General features: G+C 39.7%; 1 protein-coding gene across 1 annotated transcript in view; it reads left to right on the top strand.

Moving 5' to 3' along the window:
- Nucleotides 1–6,718: 6,718 nt before the first annotated feature.
- The window catches only part of ADAMTS19 (ADAM metallopeptidase with thrombospondin type 1 motif 19), a 158,228-nt gene continuing 138,448 nt past the window's right edge, over nt 6,719–26,498 (top strand). Inside the window, exons 1-2 of the mRNA XM_052700979.1 lie at nt 6,719–6,903; nt 7,711–8,321. Coding sequence (XP_052556939.1) covers nt 6,819–6,903; nt 7,711–8,321 — 696 coding nt within the window. The 5' untranslated portion in view covers nt 6,719–6,818. The remainder of the gene's footprint in view (nt 6,904–7,710; nt 8,322–26,498) is intronic.

The raw sequence follows: 26,498 nt of genomic DNA, 5'->3' as shown, positions 1-26,498 counted from the left end.
TGCTTTTGAGTAACACTGATTTCTTGACAAAAATAAATAAACAAAGCAAACAAACAAACAAAAAAATCCAGTTGTTTTTCTTCCTCAGAAGTTTACAGCATTGTAAATACATTACAACTGTACAACTCAACCTTTTAAGTTGTGTATATAAGTAACACAAAGAAACTTTTAACTGTCTGTTCTTTACATTATGGCCTAAAATATACATGACTATATTTATCTGCCTAAGGAAGGATTGAATTCAGAAATAGACTGGTTGCCTTGCGGATCTGAGATAACAATGGATGATACAATCTTTCAAAATTGTTTCTTCAAACACAGCAGACATCTACTTGCATTGTTCTGGTTTCACCATCAATCCCACAGAGGTTCAAACCCAATTGCGGACGTTCACAGCTCTCAACGAATACTTTACTTTGTTGTACAGTTTACATTCATCTGTCTCCACCTTCTTTCTATGTGGAGTCACATGTGTGGGGAGAGGAGGAAGTAGCCTAATCAAGTTTTTCACTTTATTTAACAAATAAATTAAAAGGAATTATAAATTCTTTAAGTATGAACATTATGGTCACAAATGGGACAGTTTTCCCACAAGAAATAGATTTCCACCATTTTTAATCAGTCAAAATTTCTTAAATCTTCTTACTTGCTCTTACTGTTAGGCAGCTGGTTTCAGTATCTTTATTTCCCTCTGCCATGAGAATGAATGACTGTCAAGCTCTTATGAGGATATCCTCCATTATTGCTGCTCTAGCAGTACAGAAAGAAGCAAAACGATGCTGAGAACGGTATCTCTTTATATATAAATGGTAATGGAATCAATCATCTCCTCTTTCCTACCAGTACATGTTTCCGTACACTGTATGCATTTACAATTAACACTAGAATTTTAAACTGTATGTAAGACTTAAGATACCCTTATTATTTTCTAACTATCATAAAGAACCATGCAGACTAGCGTCACTCCTATGACGTTTGAGAATAGCAGTATACTGCTTTTGATTGCACGTGGTGTTGAATATCAACAGTGTTTTATAAAGACTGGAATGAGAATGTAATAGCACCAATAATACAAAACTTTGGCTTACAGACATTGGCCTTAACAAGATTTTTTTTGTGTAAATTCGGGAACCCATGCAAATCACTGGTACCTACACTCTTGAGTGGATCTGACTCAAAATGCAGTTTGAGGAGTTCTTAGAAACAGTAATATCTTTTCAATGATTTTGATTTTAGAAATTACAAAGGACAGCAGTCTAAAGGTAGATGACTAAAATTGCTACTGTTTCCAAATATTTTTATTATGTTCATGTTGCATTTTCTATCATTCTTCTGCATAATTCTTTAATATGATAAATCCATTTCAGACTGAGACTGTGTTTCTACTGGCAATGGAAGTATTTTTTACAAGACTCACAATGTTACACAGGGTTCAGAATGGCTGTTTTTACCTTTCCTCTGATAAAAGATAGAAGTTTGACTGTTTATTTGCACACAAAGTTCAGCTATCCACTGAAATGCAAATTAAGTCATTCCTTGCAATCTAAATCAGGAAGAAACTAGTAAGGACATTCTTTTCATGATCTTGAAAAATCAACAATAAACATTTTCTTCTTAAGTTGTTTGAAACTGCAGAGGAAACTAAGTAGAGCTTTCAAATATATAATGCAACAAGAAAATGTAATAAACTTGTTGGTGCCTACAAGCAGATTTTTAAAGTTTAGTGCGATGATCTGTTACCATGGTTTATTTTAATACATATTTTGTTATTCTTGTTTTATTTATGTTTTATTTAGTTCGTTTTTTTGTTTGTTTGTTTTTTTAATCTTCAGGAGGAAGATTCTATCTCATGCAGCAAAGCTTCTTCCCAAATTAGTAGTAGTTGTGTTCTACTAGTGACCTGCATGCTTAGAATTTGAAATGCGGTTCTTTTAAGTTTTTCCATAAACTAGGAAACATTTGTTGATCATTCTAGACATAACAGAGCAAGTGGTATATTTGCATGACAAACGATCCCCATTCTAGGAATTTGCATACACTCTTCCACATCGTTGCTGAGGAAGCTGTGTGGGACTCAGTTTCATCTGGACATAAGAAATGCCATGCTATCTAAGTGTTTTTGTTGTATTTGTTGTTAGTTTGTTTTTAAGCATCTTTAATTCTAGTACTGTGGCATACATCTCTCTGCACACTGAGCTTTCTGCAGGTTGCTCACAAAAGAATCAATTTTTCTGAGAATAAAATGTCAACAAAGGAAAAGAAAGCAATACATGGAATTGTGAAAATCTGTTCTAATTAAATGATGACTGCCAAGCATTCCCTACTAGCAGTGAGTTTTAAGCGTATTTTTACGTATACGCACCACCCACAAAGATCTTGATTAATTTCACAACATGACTTCATGAGATGGCTTACAAGATAATGACTGTGACTTTGAGAAAGTTTCACCAAATTACATTAGCTCAGTAGGATGATAACACTTCCATAACACATGGAGCAGCACGAAAGCAACAGACTGCTGTAAGTTTAGCTTTGCATTTCTGAAGTTTTTGCACTCTAAACTAACAGAGGTATTAAACTCACAACAGTTCAACACATAACTTACTGCACAGGTCATCTTATCATAGCACTGAGCTGATATATAACCAACAGATTTGCTTCTAAGGAAGATCTGCTAGAAAGAGGTTGTTTGAAGTGCTTTTAAATGCATATATTTTAAACAAATCTTTCATTTTGAGCTTGTAAATAATAATATAGAATTGCAGACTAAATATTCAGAGTTCATGAGCTAATTAAGAGGCATTGGAAATACACTATTCTGTTCAAGGAATGCAGAGTGAAATATTTTCTTAGATGAAAAAGAAAGCCCAAGACTCATTTAATTTATATATAATTGGGGAAAAATTCCATTGGTTCAAAATGTCTCAATGTGAGAAAAAAAAAATAAAATTAGTTCAACCTGCATTTTCCAGAAGTTTATTTATCCTGAGATAACATTTGCAAAGTATCCTAGAAACAGAAAGATATGTTTCTGTTTCTAATCTCAATGGTCATCTGATATGTAGCTATAAAGTAGTAAGCACCCTTCAAAACTGAACAGATTTTTTTTCCTCTCTGATCTCATATATTCTGTTAAGTTCCAAAATTTGAAATAGGTGTACTCCAAGATTTAAAAAAAAAGTATCAATGATATCGTCAGTCACATAAAACATATGCACAAATAATGAACCACAAATAATTAGGCATTTCCCTGTGAAAAGGACTAAAGGTTTGGGTTTGTTTTTTTTTCTGTTAACAATCACTAGGGGCAATCTTGTGTTTATTGCAAAGCAGAGGTAATTTTAAATTGCTTTTGTATGTATAAGCTCGATAGTTTTACAGTTAGATTATTAAGTAAAAAAAATAAATCAAGGAAAGGCTCTGATTGACAGCACTGTCCATGCTTCTATAATCTGGCATTTGAATGCTGTGATTTGTTCATACTTTTCTTAATCCCTAGAATTAAATCACTGAAACAGATTCACTGTGTGCTGGAGGGGGAGGAATTCTGGCCGAGTTAACATTACAACTCAGGCAGAGGTAAGACAGTTGCTGTCAGATTTGAATACATTAAGAAAGAAAGAAGACAAACATATTTCGAAAAGACAATTTGAGGTGCCCGTGTGCCATCACTAGCGTAGTGTGGTGTCATGAAGGACTTATGAAGAAAGGCTGAGTGAACTGGGTCAGTTCAGCCTTGAGAAAAGAAGACTGAGAGGGGACCTGATCCAGGTCTATAAATATCTGAGGTGTGGGGGGCAGAATGGCGAGGCCGGACTCTTTTCAGTGGTGAGTGGAGACAGGACAAGGGGAAACGGCCGGAAACTGCAGCATAGGAAGTTCTGCACAAATGTGCGCAAGAACTTCTTTACAGTGAGGTGACGGAGCACTGGAACAGGCTGCCCAGGGAGGTGGTGGAGTCTCCTTCTCTGGAGATGTTCAAGACCTGCCTGGATGCCGACCTGTGCGACCTGGTGTAGGGAACCTGCTTTGGCAGGGGGTTGGACTCGATGATCTCCGGAGGTCCCTTCCAACCCCTACAATTCTGTGATTCTGTGACTTTGGCACCTTGATGAGGGGATCCTTCAGCTTCTGGGAGACCTGGGGCTACAGTCTGGCCAGGCCCAAAAGGCCCAGTGGTGCAATGCTGCAAATTCAACACCAGGCAAGACTCAAAGAAGCTGTATCTCCACTGATTTCAGCAAATTCAGGCTGATTTACCTCAATGAGGAAGGACTGAAGAATACACATCCTTTACCTCATTTTCTGCATTTTTTTCTTTTAGTGAGAAGGTTTGTATAATTGCTATATTTTACAAATCAGCACATTCTGCATTGAATGCACTTGTTATTCTCCAAATGTCCCTCAGAGAGCCAAGATGCTCAGACCCTTCCAATATTGAGCGTGGCTTCACAGATCTAGAGAGGCAAACTGAATGTATCTTTTCATCGTGCTCTGTTCTGAGTTTAGAGGTAGTATTTAATCTAATTTAATTTATTTTCACAAATGCTAGCATGCATCTAATGTTCTATAAAATAAAAACTATTTTGCAAAGAGGTAGCTTCATGATGAACAAAATAGAAAATCTTTTGTACAGTACAGGTGAATATAATGTTATCTTCTCTGAAAAACAAATGCAGTATGAAACTATTGTTTTATCCTTTCAATTCTTATTCCTCCAGAGACAAACTACCCTGCAGTGGTTTTGTGTGACAGCAGTGAGCAGTAGGTTATGGGATGCCACCTCCCACTAGCGCTAACCTATGACCAGGCCCTTTGTTACAACTGACAAACACCAGTAGGGGCCCTGTTTTACAGTGAGCTTTCCTCAAAGTCAAGCACTGAAAACTTCCCCCTTTATTTTTACTTTAACTATTGAAAAGATAAAAGTAAACATAAAAAGAGTTGGGGAAATTTGCTGCAGCACTGAATGCTGATTTCAGCCCTCCTTCTGATCCTATTTGGAGGCATGTTTGAAAAGTTCCTCTTCCTTCTGTTGAAGATAAAGTCTAATATACTGAAGTCATTTTCACAGTCTCTTTGCCCCCTTTGCAAGTGCTGAAAGGGCTGGATTCTGCCCTCCTCATGACAGAAGCCATTCCCGTGGCTCCTTAGTAGAGTTACACATGGGAGTGAGAGGAGTGGTCCAAAGGGACCAACATCAGCAGGCTGAAAACAGCTCCCGCAATTCAGGTGTTTGAAACTAGCATACACACAGGCCCTGTCTCTACTCTTTATTCTTGCCAGTTCTCTAAAGCCATGATACAACTGTATCCGCTTTGAACAAAGGTTTTCTCAGTGGGTTCTTTCGATGTTGTCTATGCTTTTGATTTGTTTTAAACAAGGACATACGGGAGTGGTATATGCACAACATCTCAAGGCTGCGTTTTGAAGAAGTTGCGGCCTTAGTTCTGTTCGCTAATTCTCACGTAAATCAACAATTATGTTGTTATGTTCATGGGAAATAAAACTTCACTTGCAATGTGTTTTTAAGTTGACCCAATTATCGGGCAAACACAAATCTGCAGACAATGAAACTTTTCACAAAGTCTCTCTAATTTTGCTCAGTCAATTGTCCTTATTGCCTAAAAAGGACCATTCTGCAGTGAGTTGTTTCCCATGAGATCCAGCAGTGGATCAGTGGGACTGCTGGGAGACGGCTGGAAACACACAGTCATGCAACACAGCTTTCAGGCTGTTACTAGAGAGATTAGAGTGCAAATGGGAGATGCTTTTGGCTTCTGTGGAGTCAAAACTTTTTTGTTTGTTTGTTTCTTGTTTTTATTTTATTTTATTTTATTTTATTTTATTTTATTTTATTTTATTTTATTTTATTTCAGCTCTAACATGTGATTTGTGTTTTCCTTCTCACCAAGCATCTAATGCTTAAGAAGGAATTCATGCAGCAGTCCCACAGGACACCCTGACCAGCACAGCGCTGTTCTCCCGCTGCACAGCACTCCGCCTTCCCATAAGGGAGATCGGTCCTCTGATATTGCTGATATTATGTAAAGAGGCAGAAACTGTGTTAAGAAATCAGACTCATAGGGAGGCCTTTATGTATCGCTCTGCTTACACTGATAGCTTACACTTACACTGATGCTAGATGTGTATTTAAGGATTTTGCTCGCCTCTCCATCTAATCTTTGTTCTGCTGACAACGGTTGTAGTGGCAAGCATTGGGTTTCCCTGAAGAGTGGGGTCGCAAGGAGCTCAGTACCCGATTACGGCAATAAACCGCGCACAAAGGGCCCACCACGCTGCACTCCGAACCAAGTACCAGGTCGGGCGCGCCGGGAGCAGGCAGAGGCTTCCCTCAGCGAGACATAGGGCCGGGGCGAGCTGCGCTCCGTGGGCTGCGGAAGGGCCCGTGCTCTTGGGCCCAGCGAGGCTCGGCTGCACCCGGGGCAGCCCGGCCGGCGTCGCGGCGGCGCGGCGCGGGAGTAGTGCCGGGTGCCCGCCCGGGCGGGGCGGGGCGGGGCCGGGCCAGGGCCGACCGGGCCGGGGCCCGGCGCGTCCCGCCCCGTGGGGGTGAGCGGCGGGCGGGGGCAGCGCGGTCGCCGCCGCCGGGGCGCAGCTGCCCGCCCGCCGCCGGGCGCTGTGTGCGCACACGATCTGCGCTGCCTGCAGCCCTCCTGCCGCCGGCGCACGGCACGGACCCGCAGGCACACGCGGGGACTCTGCCCGCGCTGCCGAGCTGCCCGCCTCGCCGGGGGTGGCTGTGCTCCACAGAATTCCACGCTCTGTCCTGCGCTGCCCGCGGATCCCCCGCAGGGCCGATGGGGAATAGTGGGAGGATGCGCCTGAGCCGCGTGTGCTGCGTCTTCTACCAGCTGTGTGTTCTGTCCAGCGGGCTGGCCGCAGGTAAGTGCCACCCCCGGTAGCCACTGCCCGTTGCGTGCGGGAGACGGCGGTGCTCAAGGGCAGTGCTGCCTACTCGGTGCTGTTTTCCGAGTGTATGTGGGGTGGGTGCGTGCATACAGCTACCCCGTGTATCTGGTTGTGGAGCTGTGTGTATGCGCGTATATATAAACACGGAGTGGCGTTGTGCTGTGAATCTTACGTGATTCACATTGTGGTACGGTGTATGTGCAGTGCGTTGGAGTCGCCAGTGATGATAACGCGATGTGGTGGTATCGATGGAGATGCAATGTGCGCGCCTGCCAGCGGTGCGTGCGCTCAGCAGAGTGCCGCTGGGAGGGCTCATGCATTTGGCTGCACTTTTGGAGTCACTGGGTTTTGCGAACTGTGCTAAGGACAAGGCTGTAATTTTCAAAGTTAGTGTTTTTGTTTGTTTGCTTTGTTTTGTTTTGTTTGTTTTGTTTTCATATATTTAGGGTTTTTCTATTAAAATGCATGTATGCTTAAGCTGCAGGAAAAAATTGCCAATTTTTTGTTTAAATGAAAGTTTTGTACAACTCCCTACATGGAGGCGACAGTCGGAAAGAGGAACGCCCCCGGCGCTGCGGGCAGACCGGGAGCGCAGTCCACCCTGAGCCGAGCGGCACGGAGACCTCTGGCGGTGCCAGCCCGCCCCACCTGAGGACAGACGGAGGGGCCCAGTGGCTCCCGCCGTGTCCGGGGGCTGGGGGACCGAGGGAGTGCGCCGCGGGCTTCTGTCCGGCACCGTGGGGTACTCGCTCACGCGCAGCCTCTGCTTCCTTCCCGCAGGGCTCCATGCTTCAGTGGACTCTGAGGAGTGGGAGATCGTTTTCCCCGCGCTCTGGAGCCGGGGCCAGCAGGAGCCGGCGGGCGGCAGCGGCGGGGGGGGTGGCGGCAGCGCCGAGCCCGGCTGCGGTAACCGGAGCAGCGCGCCCAGCGCACCCGCGGCGCCCGGCCCGGCGACGGGCAGCTCTCGGGAAGTGCGCTCCGTCTCCTCCTCGGTGGAGGGTCCGGCGCAGGCCGCAGGGGAGGCGGCCGAGGAGGAGGACACCGAAGATGAATACGAGTCTCAGGAGTTTTACCACTGGCCTCCCCTGCCTCAGGGCTCTGGTGCCACCCCGCAGCTGCCAGCAACACTGGCCCCCCCACCACCGCCTTTGGCTGAGGATGGAGACGAAGTGTTGCTGAGGATCCCGGCCTTTGCTCGGGAGCTCTATCTGCTGCTCAAGAGGGACAGCCGCTTCCTGGCTCCTGGCTTTGCTGTGGAGGAACGACATGGGGGCGACAGCAAGAGCCAACAGGGTACTACGCAAGGGCAGCCTGAGAGAGCTTGTTACTACAGTGGTGCTGTGCTTCGCTATCCAGGCTCCTTCGCCTCCTTCAGCACCTGTGGTGGATTGGTAAGATGACCTTGCATGTAGGGGCAGCACCAAGATCTCCATCCCAGGACCATCTTCATCTGCCACTTTTCACTTCTTTTCTTACCTGAGGTCCTCCTGAGTCCTGCCTGTTATCCCAGTTTTTAACCACTTTGCTATTCATCACCAATTTTTAGACCCACTCATTATTTTTATCAAATCTTACCTCCAGATTCACTTATTCTCTCAGTTCCTTACTTTTTTTTTTCTCTTGAATCTCTATACATTCCTGTGCAATGCTTACTTCATCTTTTTTCATTTATCATTGATCTTATGTTGTTCCTCTGTATGTTCTTGTAGTTTCCTGCCATACTTAGTCACATTCCTTTTTCTCAGTATTCCCATCTCATCTCCAAACCATGTATGAACCTTTTATTCATCGTTTTCATATTCACGTTATTCTATTTTTTGGCCTACTACTTATCTTCTGCATCTCAGATTTCAGGCTTTTCTGTCTTTTGTACATCTACCAGTATCTTGTCTCCCTTCTTAACTTCATTCTTCCTTTTTTCTTTTATTCTTCTCATTCCTTAGTCCTTTTTGCTCTAACCCACAGCTTTTCCCTAAGCATGATACCTGTAGTCACTTCAATTTGTTACTCCATACCTTTCTTTACTTTCATTTCCTTCATAGAAGTACACCAGGGGTAAGTTCTCAACAGAAATATTGAGTCAGATCTTTTCTTGAATAGTTTTTTCTTCAGGGCCATTTGACTTTACGTTACCTATTTCATAAAAAATTTCACCTGCTATAATTTCTGTTAGATCACTCCAGATTTTTACCATGTAAAGACCAGAAGTGGGCGCATTGACAGCAGTAGTAGTGATCCAGGCAGCTTCAATCCCAAGATACTTTGAGGTAGATGAAAAGATTAGGAAGCAGATGGGGTGATGTAAAATGATGGCAAGATTTTGAACGAAACTAATAATTGTTATTTTTCTCATTGTGGGATGTTATATAGCATCATAAATACATATGCCTGAAGCACTTCACAGAATGTAGAATCCAAACAGTAATAGTGCTAGGGAGTTAACATCATGGTGACTCTGGTTTATTTGTTTGTTTTTATGGTGAATGAATGTAAATCTTTACAGTCACATGGTAGATGCTTTCTGATATTTCTTTCTGAACTTGAACATCTAACTTATTCCATTGTTAATTCATGAAGATATGCCTGTCTTGTGTTTTATTTGCATGGTCCTGGAATGAGACTGAGTAAAATGTGGAAACTGTTACTGCCTATTCATTTGCCACTTTGGCCTTATTCGAAACTCAAACCCCAAACTGAATGTAGTGGAGAGGGAGCATACATAGATTGACACCAAATGAAATATTACCTGCACTTCTGCAAGGTGAAACTGCTAAGTTTCACACAGCTCTTAAGTGGTTGGCATCTAATTGTTGACATTTTGTCAGATTTTCCAAAGCAGGGTAGCAAAATTATTTGTGGAGATAAATATTGAAAGTCAGTTGTTTGAGAACAATCACATAAAGGTTTTTTGTTATGTTCTGCAAAAATGTTTTATGCTCCTTGTTCTTGTTATAATTATTTTTTCTACATTGCATGTGGTTTACGTTGGAGAAAATATTTGCAAAGAAATTGGTAATAAGAGATAACTATTGCAAATATCTGCTCAGAAGTGATTTATGTCATTGTGTAGCTGTAAATCTGTCCAGTTTAAAAACTGACATTTATTGTTTAAATAGGCTCCAGTGCCTTAGGAGCCCTCTTAGTAATTATTGAAGAAAGCAGACTTTTCCTGGGAGCACAATTTTGCTTTCAGCTTATTGGCAGTTTCAGCATGCATGTGCTGAGATCATGTTTCCCTTTCAGAAGGCTACAACTGGAACACCGATAATGTTCTATGCATCTCAACAAGCTTAGAAGATGTTGTTGATATTGATGGTCATGTCATCATCCTCAGCCATGTAGTCTTGTTTGCAGTGAAATGAGTGAGCAGCTGTTTTTCTAGAGAGTGTTATTGTGTCAGGTACATAGTTGAAAAATTGCACAGTGATGCTATGTTAAAGTTGTCATAACAAGTCTTCAGTTATTTGTCATTCTTTATTTGACCATTGCTTGGACTCTATAAATTGCTCTGTTTCCAAAAGTCTTAAAAAAACATCATATGTACATTGTACATCTGCTTCCTTTAGGCTTTTCCCTGCAAGAAGAGCCAGGCGGTATTTCAGATTATGTTTTCTGTTTTAAGATGTAATGATCCATTGAAACTTAACTCTACAAAATTTTATTGTGGTTACTTCCATTACAGTTTAATTTCCATTTTATATATAATGAAGTTTCAGAGAAAACATAGCACGGGTGTCCTGGATGCGCTCTTATTTCATAGCCATGTGAACTTCAAGTTAGATTTGCCAGGTGGCATGTGCCTTGCAAAATTAAAACAGTGAGGCACTTAGTATACCTCTTAGCTTCCACTCTTCAGTTTTTCTTTTTAGTGTAAAATAGAGTCTCTGTAGACAAACAAAACTTCAACCTTACTTTCTGTGCTTTTCAGGTAGCATTTTAGTTAATGTATTTATTTGGCTGATAGACAGCAGTTATTGTGTCACACAGAAGATAGCTGAAGAACAGTAGAAGCCAGTAAAATAGGTTTGGTACAATGGGAATATATGTACCCATTGCGGGGTAATGGCCACAGGTTGTATCAGAGAAGGTTTAGATTAGATATAAGGGAGAACTGTTTCTCTCAGAGAGTGGTCAGGCACTGGAATGGCTGCCCAGGGAGGTGGTGGAGTTGCCGTCCCTGGCAGTGTTCAAAAGGCGTCTGGACGATGTGCTGCGTGCTATGGTTTAGTGCTTGTGGCAATGGTGATGAGGAAATGCTTGGAGTAGATGATCTTGTAGGTCGTTTCCAACCTTGTGGTTCTATGATTCTATGTCACATCCCTGGAAGCATTCAAGGCCAGCCTGGATGAGTCTTTGAGCAACCTGATCTAGAGGGAGGTGTCCCTGCCTGTAGCAGGGCTGGAGCCAGATGATCTTGACGGTCCTTGCCAACTCAATCTATTCTATGATTCTATGTGGACCCGTCACTGGGAAATTTGGCTGTAGGAATGGTTTTGAAAGAGTGTGCAGAATCTTCACTAAAATTAATATAAGTCATATAAAATAAGTCATTATAATTTCACACCATCCAAATCAGGATGCTGGTGAGGGTTCCAACTTCACAGATTGGAGAGACTTCACATGGGGAGACCTGGCATGCCAGGGACATGCAGGAAATTAAAAAAAAAAGTCTAACATCAAACTGGCAGAAAGATAGAGGAATGTTCTTATGGATATTTTAGGCATTTTCTCCCTTGAAATTGAATGTGGATGCATTCTGAATAGTTCACTTTAGTTGGATGAAGGACTGCACAGTGCTGAAGCTCCCCTTATTTCCTGCTTCACCGTTCTTGGGAACTTCAGTGGCATTCTTTTTTCTTAAACTGTTTTTCAAGAGCCAGTGATAATAATAGGAATGATAACATATTATATTAATAATGTGAGTATATAAGAGAAAAATGAGAAGTATTTTTCAGGTAATTGCTAAACAGATTCTCACTGTCAGCAGTGGCTTCATTTGGCAGCCTGTATTAAGAAATGAAGGAAACGTAACTCAACTGATATTTTCTGATCAAACTGAAGACTGGGGATATGTATGGACTGTATATAAATTCTGTCTCTGTGACCTGACTGTACTATCAGAGATCACACGATTCATGTGCAGCCTTCTACAAATTGTTGGTAAAACACTCACAGCTTCTTGCATCCCCTTGTAGCTGAATGAGATTTGCTGAGTTCATCTGGGGATTCTGTGCTGGTACTGTGGGAAGATTAATATAGAGAGGTTTCCAAAAATTCTCCAGCTGTATGCCGACTGCCTGGTTGTTGTTTGTCATTAGCCAAATACCAGGATGCGAGCAGTTCTGCTGATGCCAGTAAGACTGCTGTTTTGGGAGTGATGAATTGCAGAACCAGACCATTAATTATTTAGAGAGTTGTTTCTATGGCGTGTTTGTGTTTTGCTATAATATCTGAAATAAAAAAAAAAAAAAAAAGCTTCTGAACAGTTGTAAGTAGTAATATAAATTGAATTGAAACTGGTGATTCTTTTAGAGCATATTGTAGCAGAAACTTACTGTAAACTTAGAATTAAGAAGTTTGGCTACTGGTTCTACTCTGCTGCTAGCATGGAAGTTGAAGTAGTCTCACTGCATTTCCCAGAAGAAAGCAGTTAACATTGCAGATGAATTCTTTATCCCCTACTTCATTTCAGAGAGATGTCAGTTTTTCTCTTTTCCTCGTAATGATGTGCTTAGATTAGTACTCAGGGCTAGGAGTTGATGAGTAGGGATTTCCCCAAGATGTCATTTTTCCCTTACCCCTTCTTTTTCCTTTCGATTCTTCTCCCTTTTTCCTGTTCCTTTAACTGAAGCAGTCTGTAATAAATAGACAACAGCTAAGAGCAAGGATTTAAATGTGTTTTTTTCATTCCTGAATCAGTGAGATATATGTGGACTGTTAGGAAATGCAAACAGCAGAAAACGTTACACAGAGGAGGGACAAGAAAATGTAGCTCTTTGCAAATATGCTGTTCATTGCTGTGCTTTGCTGGTTATAAAACTTGTATGGATATCCGTCTAAACAGACAGTATTGCTGACAGGGTTAATTTGCAGGGCAGAAGCTTTGAAATTAGTCTGTGTGTTTCAATAATTTCAATAGGTGATAAGAATGCAAAGTGGATCATGGTATATCTACTGGTTCTGTAAATGTCTTTTGAAGAATTAGTATCAGATGCTACTTACAGTGGAATTCAATGTGCATTTTCCCCGAGATTTGAGTGGGATTAAGTCATACAGCATCTCCAGTCTAGTTCAGTGAAGGGTCTTGTCTAGGAAAGTATATATATATACTTTTCAGGTTTTTTAGTCCTCATTGCCTTTCAAAAGCAGGTATTCCAAAGTCTGGTCAGTTGTTTATAGACAAATAATTGCTGATGTACTACAGCTATACTGTCAGTATCGATTCTGCCAGTATCTGAAAAGAATGGATACCAATAGTTATTTATCGTGATGGGATGTGCCAAGTATAGGATAATCACATTTTAACAAGTAATTTGATCAATAATGCCTCACTTTACAGTAAAATTGAAATAAATTAGGATGTGTAAACAACAGACCTATGTTCCTTCTTTTACTTATGAAATTCGTATGTACTACTTCATTAAGGTTCACAAAAAATCATTAAGCACCATTACAGGAAATAAATTCTCAGTTCTGACAAACACTGTGTTTTGAAGGTGCATTCATTGCATCTTCATTGGGACTCATAGGTTTATGGATGTTCATGTTCCTCAAGTGTTTGTGAAACTAATCTTCACTTACAGTGGCAAGGACATTGTTTTTCCGGCTCTACCTTCTGAACCATCCTCTAGAGGACTGTATGTATAGCAGTTGTCAATAAAGACTGAGGCAAGAAATTTATTGAATACTTCAGCCTTGTGCTTGTCCATTTTTAATTGCCTGTATTACTCATGGAGTGGTGAGTTGAGGGGGAGGAGGGGAGTAGGGTACGCCTTCTTGTACTTTCTTTTCCTCGTTTATGTACCTGTAGAAGCCTTTCATGTTCTTTGCATCCCTTTCCAAGCCCAGTTCCAGTTAGGCCTTTGCCTTCCTGACCCCATCCCTACCCTGCCTAGCAGCATGTCTGTACTCCTCTCAAGGTACCTGTCCCTGCTTCCAAAGGCCATTCTTTTTCCTCTCAAGTTTGAACAGCAGGTCCTGGTCAGACATGCTGTTCTCTTGCTGCCTGGGGATGAAGAGCTCATGTGCCCTAAGGAGAGTTTCTTTAAAGATCTGCCAGGTCTATTCTATTTCTTTGTCCTTGAGTGCATTGTCTCCCAGGGGTTTGTTGACTAGCTCCATGAAGAGCGGAAAGTTGGTTTTCCTAAAATTTAGTGTCCAAGAGTGCTGAGGATATTGGTTGATGTAATAGCCAAGGAAATCGCAGTGGTGTTTGAAAAGTCATGGTAGTCAAGTAAAGTCCTTAATGACTGAAAAAAAGGCAATGTCATATCCATTTTTAAGAAGGATAGAAAGGGTAACTCAGGGAACTACTGATGAGACAGCCTTACCTCTTCAGCTAGGGAAGAGAGTGGAACAGATCCTCCTGGAAGCTATGCTAAGGCACATGGAAGGCAGGGAGGTGATGGCAGATGACCCACATGACTTCGCCAAGGGCAGGTCCTGCTTGACCTACCTAGTGCTCATCTATGATGTCATGAGTTCATCAGCAGACAAAGGTAGAGCCATTGATGCCATCTGTCTGGACGTAAGTACGGCCTTTGAAATGATCCCACAAAACATCCTTTTCTGTGAATTGGAAAGGTTCAGATTTCCTGGGTGGACCATTTGATGTATAAGGAATGGATTGTAAGATTACACCCATAGGATGATGATAAATGTCTCAGTATCTGGATGAGGGTAAGTGGAGGTAATCCTGCCCCTTTGCTCTTTGTTGGTGAGACCTTACCTGGAGTGCTGCATCCAGATGTGGAATTCTTAGTACAGGAGAGACATGGACCTGTGGGAAGGGGCCAGAAAAATGATCTGAGGGATGGAAAACCTCCTGTATGAGGATGGGCTGAGAGCTGGGTCTGTTCAGTCTACAGGAAAGAGGGCTCTGGGGAGATCTTACAGAAACCTTTCAGTATCTAAAGAGGGCCTATAAGAAAGAAGAGGACAGACTACTTAGCATGGAAATGGTTTCTAAAGAGAAGAGATTTTTACTGGACATAAGGAAGAAATGTTTTATAAAAGTAGTGAAAAGTAGATAAAAGTAGTGAAACATTGAAACGGCTTGCCCAGAGAGGTGTTGAATGGCCCATCAAGGCATTTGAGGTTATTCTGAGCAGGTCTCTTAGCAACCTGATCTAGCTTTGTGTGGTCCTGTTCATTGCAGGGCAGTTGGACTAGATGGTCTTTGGAGGTCCCTTCCAACTCAACAATTCTATGATTCTATGATTCAAAATTTGTGGTATTAATTTATACAAGTGGAATGACAATGATGGGTGTGAAACACTGTGGATATTCAAGATACTCGGGCAAGACCTTTAAATTCAAGGCACTTAATTGAGTTTGTACAAAGCTGGAGGTTTTATTTTTTTATACCTTTCTACTGAGAACACTCTGACTTTGGAGATTGTCTCAGTACAAGCAGAATGAAATTGTACTAGAACAACAGAAATGTCTGTTGTCCTAAAATTCTGCACATATCTTTAGCTACCGGTATTTCAAACTGTTTTTTAGAAGAGGGAAAATATTAGCAATACTCACAGTCCATTTGATATACAAGGGCTATATTTAAACATTGCAAAATAAGGATTATAAAATTAAATGAAATTATCCTAGAGTCTTCCAGGGTAAAATAAAGTCCACTCTGGCTCACAGACAACCAGTGTTTTGGGATCGTTAATGAAAGAAATGACATTCATGCAATAAATTATGTGTTTATAGCCCCTCTTTAAAAAAACAAAAAACAAAAAACAAAAACAAAACAAAAAACAAAACAAAAAAAACCACCAAAACCAGGACTAGCTCAAGACAAAAGAATGCGAGAAATTACTGATTTTTTTCTGATTTTTTTTTTTTACAGATACCCACTTAAAATGCTAAAATATTATTAGTTAGGTTACTATCTGTCTGGTGCTGCATTGTGAGTGTGTTAAGGAAAATAAACTTTACTGAGAGATCAGAAATAAATTCATGAATGAAGGTACTCAGTGATTATCCTTAATGGAGAAATCACAGGTTCCCAGAGCTTTGCTTGGTTGACTTCCATTGATGTCTTACTGTGTTTCAAGTGTTTTTAAACACGCAATATCAAATTTATAATTAGTATTAATAGAAGGACTAAGTAGGGCATGAGTGGAAATGTCAGTCCTGAATGGAAAGCAACTTTGATCTACTTCAAAAGTAGCTTTCTTGACCAAAAAACATAGGAAAATCAAAATTTTGGCTTTGCAATTTTTGCATTTGATAGAAGAACTGATGAAGTGTGATGGTGCTTCTAGAAGAATGCCCTAACTTTCAATGTACAGGATGAATCTAAGTCAGATTTGTTCCTCCTGGAGGTAAATAGCAGTTTGATCATTGGAAAAGGAAGAAAAGAGCAGCCAGACTTCTTGAAATTCTGGTCTTCAACATGGCAGTGCAAACAGGACACATCCATCTTCCTACAGAACAGCTTAATCTGTTTGTGTTTGTTCCCCTCTCTGTTACAGTAAAATCTCTTCATTCTAATCTCACCTTGAATGCCTAATAAAACATAACTGAAAACAGAGTAGAGAAGCCATAAATAATTAAAATCAAGGCTATGACTGCAGTCATCAGGAGTGACTGGAATATAAGTTCAATCAAAGCACTGTTTATAAACTTTGCTTTATCTTATCTGAGAGGTAAGTTAATGGAAAACAAAAGTTCAATTTTATTTTTTTCATGAAGAAAATGTAAAGATCTGTGTAAAGAGAAAGGATTGAAATCTTTTTATTTTCATGATTGAGCTCTGATGCTGCAGCCTGCTGCTCTTCATCTTTACCTTTCTGGATGAAATAGCATTTTGCTGTTTTTTTATTTTCTATGTCTGAGACTCTTCTTACATGATAATAAAGATAAATCTTTTAAACATTGGAAGAGCAGTGTTAGTACACAGCAACAAGGTTTAGCAAATCAGTTTTGATTTAGGCCATGACTGCATTTGAGTTATAACGATCTCTGTTTTCTTTAATATTAAGTATGGTAGCATGCTATATGAGATGTTGGACCAAGATACCATGTGGTAGTGATTTCTTTATCCTTCTAAAAGCTCCCCTGTAGACGTGTAATCATTCCATTCAGAGACATATTGGATTTGTGATTCTAAACTTGCTTGTAATAGCCAGTTTTTCTCTACAGGTCCTTAGTTTCAGTACTAAATACATCCTTCGTAGTATATTTCTAAGACAGAAAAGAAAAACATGCTATCTCCAGTGCAGCTTTACGTTAAAATTATGTAAAATTATGAGTGTTCTGAGATCTCTACTCTTAATTAAGAAATATGAAATTATTGAGATGATTTGGCAAGGCATAGTAGTGAGATGTTCCATCAAAAAAACTCAGTAGGTCCATTAATTAAATGAGTAAAGTTTTGACCCTATAATGTGGATATAACTGCTTTAAAGGGAAAAGGGAGAATGACACTGTAGTGAGCCTCTTTCAACTTCAGCTATTAAGGTTAGAGAAATTGGCATTTTCTCCTAGTGTTTCATTATCTTTTATCCGTATCTCATTACCCGTACCAGTTGTACATTCTATTGCAAATATTTAGGATTTTTAAAATGAACATGTGTTCTCTATGTTGCAGTAGTTGTGATTTCGTGTTTTTGAATTGGTGTTCTTTCTTTAAAAAAGAAAAATCCTTGAACCTACAGGGATGGATGTTTGTTTTTGTAGTTTGTGATGGAAAGAAACTGGAATATCCACTGTTTCCAAGGGGTAGCACCATAAAAAGTGGGAGAGTTGGGAAATACAGAAAGTTGCAACAGAAAGTATCTGCTCTGAGAGAGTCATTGTGGGGTTGCTGATATCTGAGGATGTGTGAGTACCATTTTCTGAAAACATAGAGATAGGAGTAGGACATAGTGAGGGAATGATGCACATTTCTCTTTGTTGTGGGATAACACATCACTCATGTGATCATCACCATCTCACTGATGAGTTCAGTGACATAGTTCTGAGGATTGGTTGATTGCTTCTTGTTTAGCAGAATCAGCAAATTAGTGGAAACAGTGTGAAGTATGCTGAGTGTGTGCATTTGTGTGTTATATTGCATATCCAGACTGTAGTTGGTCAAACTTTTATAAGTTAATAGCACATAATATTTATCTTAGATTGAAAATCAGGTGCTGCTTTAGCAGTTCAGTTACTCTTTTGCTATTGACTTCTTGTGGATTGGACAGTCTGCTCTTCTTGATTATTTCTATCACTTCTAGTAAATGGCATAGAAAAGCAAAGAAATACTATTTTTACTGTGATAAATCAATATTGTAACATTAGATTCCAATAATACATGTGTTTGCAAAGAAGTAAGTAGAAGTAGAATTTGTTGGAAGCCTGTGATATGAGTGGTTTTCATTGGTCTGCAAGTACTTTGGTCAGAATTATTTTCCAAATAAGTTTTGCATCCAAAAATGTAGAAGTGTGCCTGAAACTGGCTTGTAAAGTGATTTAGTCTCTGCGAGTTATTCTCCAACAACTGGATATGCTTGTTTTATGATCTCAGCTGTGCTACCTTAAATTCTCATTAGATGTCAGAAGTTTAACTGGGTCAAGTCAGGTCAAGCTTATTTAGATAGAGTATTAAGGAAAATAAAAATATTTTCTGCATTTGATGTTGTTAATTCAGCTGGGTCTGAATTCAGACTTCTATGATTCAGTACCATGTAAATATCCTCTTATGTTCTCTGGACTTATGGGGCGCTGGCTGGAAACAGTGTTCAAGTAATGGCTATGGCAAGCACCCTCTTCTATATAAAATGTTAAGCTGTGCTTCAGCTCTGTTTAACCTCTTTGGTGCTCTTTTTGTCAAGTGTGAGCATGGATTAATCTGATAATTAAGTTATAAACTTGGAAACTCAGGTGTAGCTCTGCTTCTTATATGAAGTGATTTGCCTTTTCTTCTGAAGGCTGGAATGGGAAAAAAGGGAGTGTGTGAGGGATAAAGAAAAAGCTGAATGAAAAAGCTGTTATTCTGAGATACAACAGTGGATGAAAGGTGAGTTCTCGCTCTTAGCGTTTGCAGGGAACATAAAACCAGCAAATGTTAGGACGATGTTTAATTGTGGTCTTGCTGAATGTACTCTGTAATTTACTCTTAATGCACAGATCTGTCTGGATCTTACACTTCTGTTGTAAGCTCTGCAAAAAACTCTTCTAACATTACTGGAAAAGTTTTTTAAATCTTCCAAGCCTGTGGTCAGTTTGGGGTAATGAAATTAGTCGAGGATTTCTTTTGTCCCTCTGTGACAGATGGATCTCACCTCAAATGTTTCTGAAGTGATCTATGAGGGGAATGAGGGTGCAAAACTCTGTTGACTATTTGTATTTTTATGCAAGTTCTCTAGGTTTATAAAAGAGAAAAAAACCTTTTTCCAAAATGCGTTTTCTGTTTGATTAAAATAATAATTCTTGCAGAATCATTGGAAAATGTTCTTTCTTTCATGAGTGTGCTAGAACTCCAGTTTATAAGTGATCTTAAAAAAACAACAACAAAAAAACAACCAAGAAAGTAAATCAGTGGCAGTGTTCTATTTAATATAGTGTTTACTTGATGAGCAAGGTGAAGTAATTGTTAAAATCTTTTATCATTTGTTTATGATAACATGGTGGACATAATTTGCTATTTATTTATTCAGTCCTGCCTTGAACTGTACACATAAAGGCTGCATCCTGCTTGTTGAGGTGTATCTTGGTTTTCAGTTTGCTTGTAGTTTATTTTATTGGCCTGAATCAGTCATATGTGGTTGGTTGAATGTGTTGCAGTACAGTTTTTAAAGAAAAATAAAATACGGTTTTTCAGAGCATTTCAGACTGTAGTCAAAAGGCATCTACCTCATTCATTAATCTGTTAGATTTTTGAAATGTATCCTGATGTGCTGGCTGGAGTTCAGAGTTGCATATTGTAGTTTAGTGGTATTGTACTTAATGCTATGATGTATAAATTGGGTGAGTTTTCTGTATGTGGAAAAAATTGAAAAGGCAAGAAAACAAGGAATTACTTACTTAACCCTCATCTTACTGAATCTATTTAAGATTTCTGTGAGGTGACTTTTTGTGGTTTGCTGTTTGCAGAGTTGGGAGTCATGCAAACAGAGAAAACATCTGTTTAATGCATTATTATTTGGGAGACAAAATGAGAATCTTTGTCAGCAGTGTTGATATCTTTCATATTTTTCCTTTGGGTTAGCTTCCTTGAAAGCTGGCCGATGCTTCCTTCTGCAGTGGTAGCTGCTTCCTTTAGTTATTTTGGAAACTGTTCCTGAACCACAATAAAATCTGATTGTTGTGTTACTGTTAAACTGAAGTCCCCTTTGAGTTGCCATATTATTACCATACCTTGAATACTACATGGAATTGGGATAATGATAAAAATGATAAAAATAATTAGATGGCCCATTTAAGGAATGATAAAAACTTAAAAATGTGAAACCTGAAAATTGAAAGTCAGAAAACTGTGAAAAACTTTTTTTTTTTTTTTTTTAAATCAGAAGCTTTTTTGGTTAGAGCTGCCAATATATACAATTTTTATGTTCTTTTAATAGAATTACAAATTCCACTTTAAATAAATGGATTTCTACTTAAAAGTAAGTTTTTCATGGAAGCAAAGTATTTTCAGGAGTAAAGTAAGTGCCATTTCATGAGTGGTGCACAGACATTGCCCTCTAGGTTGCCTTCTTTTTACTAACTCCAGCTCAAATTATTCTATTACTATTATTATTTTAAGTGATTTAAAGTTCTGGATCCAGTTCTGGATGTTGTGCATATTTTGATATGTGCACCAGTGATGAAGTCTGGCTTGACAATAGGCCTCTTAATTTATTCCTGGTTATATTAGTCAACACTTATATACTTATCCTGAACAAATACAATAGCTTTAGAATTTAAGCTAGTTTAAGTAAATTTTTTCAGTGTCTCTTCTATGTCATAATGATAGTATTGGTGGATGGATGTAATCTGCCTTGACTTATGATATGGTCCCACATAACATCCTTGTCTCTAAACTGGAGACACATGAATTTGAAGGGTGAATGACTTAGTTGATAATGAATTGATTAGATGGCCATATCTGAAGGGTTGTGGTCAGTAGCTTAATATCTAGGTGGAGATCAATGACAAGTGATGTTCTTCATGGGTTCTTACTGGAATAGGTTCTGTTTGATATCTTAATTGATGACATAGGCAGTGGGTTCTTGCGTGTGCCCTCAGTGATTTCGCAGTCAACACCAAGCTGAATGGTGTAGCTGACACTTCAGAAGTGCAAGCATCGTGAAGTCCAGCAAGGTCCAGTGCACCTGGATCGGAGCAATCCCAGACATGACTACAGAGTGGATTGAAAACAGATCTGCAGAAGGACCTGGGGGTTCTGGTGGATTTCAGTGGATGACAAGCTTTCCATGAGCCACCAGTGTGCACTTGCAGTCCAGAAGGCCAACTGGTCTGCATCAAAAGAGGAGCGACCAGAAGGGTGTGGATGATGATTGTGTCCTTGTGTTCTACCCTCATGAGGCCCCACCAGAAGTACTGCATTCAGCTCTGGGGTCCACATGATAAGAAGGGCAGGAACCTGTTAGAGCAGTTCCAGAGGAAGATGGCAAAAGTGATGAGAGGGCTGGAGTAGCTCTCCTATGAAAACAAGTCTAGGAAGCAGGGCTTGTTCAGCTTAGAGAAGGCTCCAGGGAGAGTTTATATGGCCTTCCAGTACCAAAAATTGACCAACAAGAAAGATGATAAGAGATTCTCTTCTAGGATAAGTAGATACATTACATTTTAGGAGGAGTTTCCTTACTGGGAAGACGGTGAAGCACTGGAAAGGGTTGTCCAGAGAAACTGGATTTCCTGTCCTTGGAAGTGTTTAAGGCCAGGTTAAGGGGCGGTGGGGGGGGGCCTTGAGCAATCTGCTCTGGTGGAAAGTGTCTCTGCCCATGGCAGGGGGTTGAAAATAGGTGCTTTTTCAGGTTGACCCAAAGCATTCTATGATTCTGTGAACACATTGCCTTTTGAAAACAGGTTTTAAATTTTATGATAATCTTATCACAAATATAATGTAAAAACTTCATGTTTTAACAATGGCTTGTAGCAAATGGATTAGAAATGCTATCTGGATTATAAAATTAAATCACTCTTGAAAAACGCAGTAAACTTTCTATGCCTCATGAACTTTGAACTGTGGATAAGGAAAATAAGCAAGAGCATATGCCCATGGTAAGTTCGCATTTCTTAGGTTTTTTTTATTTCTATGTATAAATCCTGAGGTGTTAATAATTTTAGATTTATAGTTTTAATGTTACCTATGGAATACTTTTTATCAGTGAAAATGTAACAGTGTATTTGAAAGTAAATGGAGTTTCATATACTGTGAACTCAAAGTACGCGTTTTCCTTATATTATATAGTTCCTCACTCTCTTTCCTCCTCTTTATTTTCCACTTTTCTCTCTGTATGAGTGAGATATAATGTAAACATTTGGCAGATAAATAAATACATAGTTCTGGGGAAATACATCTGGTGTATCCCAAAACTGGATAGCTGTGGTCTAGTAAAATAGAAAGAAGAAGGAAAAAAAAATAAAACTTATACAGTAATTAGTTAGCTGTATCCTAGAACTGTAGAATCATAGAATCACTCAGGTTGGAAAAGACCCTAAAGATCGTGAAGTCCAACTGTGACCTAACCATACTACGGTAACTAATAACCCTCCCCTAAATCATGTCCCTGAGAATCACATCCAAACAGCTTTTAAACGCATTCAAGGATGGTGACTCAGCCACCTCCCTGGGGAGCCTATTGCACTGCTTAACAACCCTTTCTACAAGAAGTGCTTCCTAATATCCAACCTAACATGTAAAACGTGTTACAACCTAATGTGTAACATGATAACAGGAAGAAAAGACAATATTTATCCTGCTGGCAAACATTCTCCGAGTATATATACTTACATGTAACTACAGTTGGTTGTTTTGTAGATGTTGGAATGGAAAGCAAGGTTTTAAAGTATGACTTATGTCAAAATTTTAAAATATAGCCACTGGTTTTGAAAGTCTGTGGTTACTGTTATTCAGCATATACATGTGCATTCTGTAAACTGAATTAAGAATACATAAGCACAAGTTTCTTGGCCAAATTTATGTTTCAAGTCAGTCACAGAACAAGATTAGAATTGAAAACCTCAGAGAAAGGCAGAGGATATAATAATAAAATATATAAAATACATAAAATAAATAGAATTGGACTAGAATTTAGAGGTCAGGATAGTATCAACTTAGCACAACGCCACAGCCAATTACATGCTCCTTCCATGACAAATGATGAGGTAGTGATGATAGGCAGTAGTGTAGACCAGCTCTTATTACCAGAACAAGGGCGAATCTATCCCAAGAGCTGAAATTGGCAAACTCTCTTGCTGGATTTCATGAGGTTCCTGCTGACATACATGTATTTCATATGTATATGTTGGGTAGAACTAAAATGATTTGATGTGAATGGTCTATGAGACCTTCTTGTAGTTTAATCCCAGCAGGCAGCTAAGCACCACACAGTCACTTGCTCTCTTGGCCCAATGAGATGGGACAGAGAATTGGAAAGGAAGAAGTGAGGAAACTTACAGAATCACACAATTACGGAATCATGGAATCAGATAATTGTAGAGTTTGGAAGGGACCTCTGGAGAACAACTAGTCCAAATACTGTGGTAAATCAAGTTATGTAGAGTAGGTTGCAGAGGAATGTATCCAGGTAGGTTTTGAATATCTCCGAAGAAAGCTCCACAACCTCACTGGGAAGCTTGTTTTCTGTCACACACAAAGTTTTAAGTTCTTTCTTGTGGTAAGATTGAACTTCTTATGTTTCATTTCATGCCTATTGCCCCTTGTCCTGTCTCTGGAAATAACCAAAAAACAACCTGCAGATATTTATAAATGTTTATAAGATTCCCCCTCAGCCTTCTCCTTTCCAGGTCTCAGGTCTATCAGCCTTTCCTCAGAAGAGAGGTGCTGCAGACCCCTCATTATCTTTGTAGTGCTCTGCTGGACTCTCTCTAGATTCTCTGTCCTTCTTGAACTGTAGAGCCCAGAACAGTACTTACGTGGCATTATCAGGGCAGAATAGAGGGACAGGATCACCTCCCTCACCCTGTTGGCCACACTCATTTTAATGCACCCTGGAGTATCACTGGCCTTCTAGGTAAGAGCACATTGCTGGTTTATGGCCACCCTGTTGTCCACCAGGACAATCAGATCCTTCTCTGAAAAATTCCTTTCCAGCAGATCCGCCCCTAACTTGCAGCAATGTGAGCAGTTATTCCTCCCCAGGTGTGAGATTGACTGGAGAGTTGTGTGGAGAGGATTCTCACATCATTCAACAAGGACCAGCTCCTCACAGCTTTGTACTGTCAGCAAACTTGCTGAGGGTACTCTCTATCCCTTCATCCAGGTCACTGATGAAGATGTTAAACAAGGTCAGATCTAGCACCAATCTCTGGGGAACACTGTTATTTACAGTCTCCAACTAGGCTGCACTGTAGATTATAACTGTCTTAGTTCTGCCAGTCAGTTTTCAGTCCACTTCTCTGTCCATTAATCTATTCCACATTGCCTAAACTTAGCTACAAGTATGCTAAGGGAGACAGTGTCAAAAGCCTTGCTAAAAGGCAAAATCCACTGCTCTCCCCTTATCTACCCAGCCAGTCATGACATCTTAGAAGGCTACCAGATCGTTCAAGCATGGTTTCCCCATTGTGAATCCCTACCAACTTCTCCTTTAAAGATTTACAAGGTGAAATGAGTGCTGTCAATACAAGCAAAGCAAAAGGAGAAATTCATTCACTTCTTCTCATCAGCAGATAGATGTTCAACCACATCCATGTAAGCAGAGTCCATCATGCCTAACAGTTGCTTGGGAAGACAAGTGAGATACTCAGAATAGTATTCTTCACTCCCTCATTCCAATTTGCTTTTATTGCTGAGAAAGAGTTTGTATGGATATGCCTCTCATCAGTTTGGGTCAGCAGTTCCAACTGTGTCCATTCCAACTTCTTGTATAACCCCAGCCTCCACACTGGGCAGCTGGAGGGGCAGCTGGAGAAATAGAAAAATCCTTGTTGCTGTGTAAATACTGCTGTTTTACTACTAAAATGTCAGGGTTCTTTCACCATTATTTTCACAAAAATCTGGAGCATAACACCTTGCCATCTACTATGAAGAAAACTAACTCTGTCCCAGCCAAGACAGACCCTCCTCCAGATTCAATAAAGATGCCTGGGCTCCTATAGACTCTCTTCCTTAGTAGCACAAATCATCATGGGGCACAACAGAATTATGTGACCTATATTTAGACACAGGTTTGGTTGCTGTCTAGTTTTTAGAAAAATAGACTGTGTAGCAAGAGTGGCACATCTAGCCTTAGAAGCTTATAATTCATATTATTATTACTCATTTGATGTTGTTTGAAAAATTTAAAAATTGCACCTTGAATTGCCTCATGGTAGTAGTTTTGAGTGAGTTATTATTAAAGATACTTCATTTTAGTGAGTTTTGTAGATTTAGGCTTGTCTTTATGGAAAGAACAAACAACTTACATTCAACTTGTACAAGGGACTGTCTGTGTAGGGTAGCAATTGTTTATAAAGGTTTCTGTAGTTATTCCAGAAGAAGTCGTATTGAGAGCTATAAGGTTTCACTCAACAAGAGAGTCCTATTTACCTTTTGCCGTTTATTATTTTGAAATTCAAGTGTAGTAATGCTTTCGCAGTTTTTTTTTTCTATGTTGAAAATATGCTATGCCTTAATGCAAGGCTTAAAAGAGATTGGGATTGTATTGTGAGTTTTAAAGCACTGAGCCTATTCCAGTGTTTTGACACAACTAATTTGACTAAAGCAAAGTGCAGTCCAACTAGACTTATTGGAAATTGCTGCCAAAATAGAATGTACAGTAGAGTCCATTTACAATGTGCTATTGAAGCAGTAAATCTGTGAAAAGAATAACATCTGTTTAATTTCAGTAAAACTCTTTATAAAGTTTGTGCGTGTGTTTTTTTTTCCTCTTTTTTTTTTTTTTTTTTTCCTCTTTTTTTTTCCTCAAAGAATCTATGAAAGCTTATTATGTTGTATAGAATCTGATTGCACATTACCTAGGGCAAACTTACTTTTCACCACCATATCTAGATAGTAACGTATTGAATGCCTTATAGCATGGAGAAAGAAAGTACTGTCAAGGATTACCTGACAAGACCAAGGAAATTCAGAGTGTAAAAAAAGAGTACTTTTAAAAAAAAATTGTATGTCAGATGTAACAGTGACTTTAAAATAACAAATTGAAAGTAACAAATGATAGGAATTATGTTTT

This window comes from Tympanuchus pallidicinctus, unplaced genomic scaffold (genome assembly GCF_026119805.1).
Source record: "Tympanuchus pallidicinctus isolate F22 unplaced genomic scaffold, pur_lepc_1.0 scaffold4, whole genome shotgun sequence".
In the NCBI taxonomy this organism is placed as follows: domain Eukaryota; kingdom Metazoa; phylum Chordata; class Aves; order Galliformes; family Phasianidae; genus Tympanuchus; species Tympanuchus pallidicinctus.
Note: the sequence above shows the minus strand (reverse complement) of the source record. Positions and strands in the feature narration are given on the sequence as shown.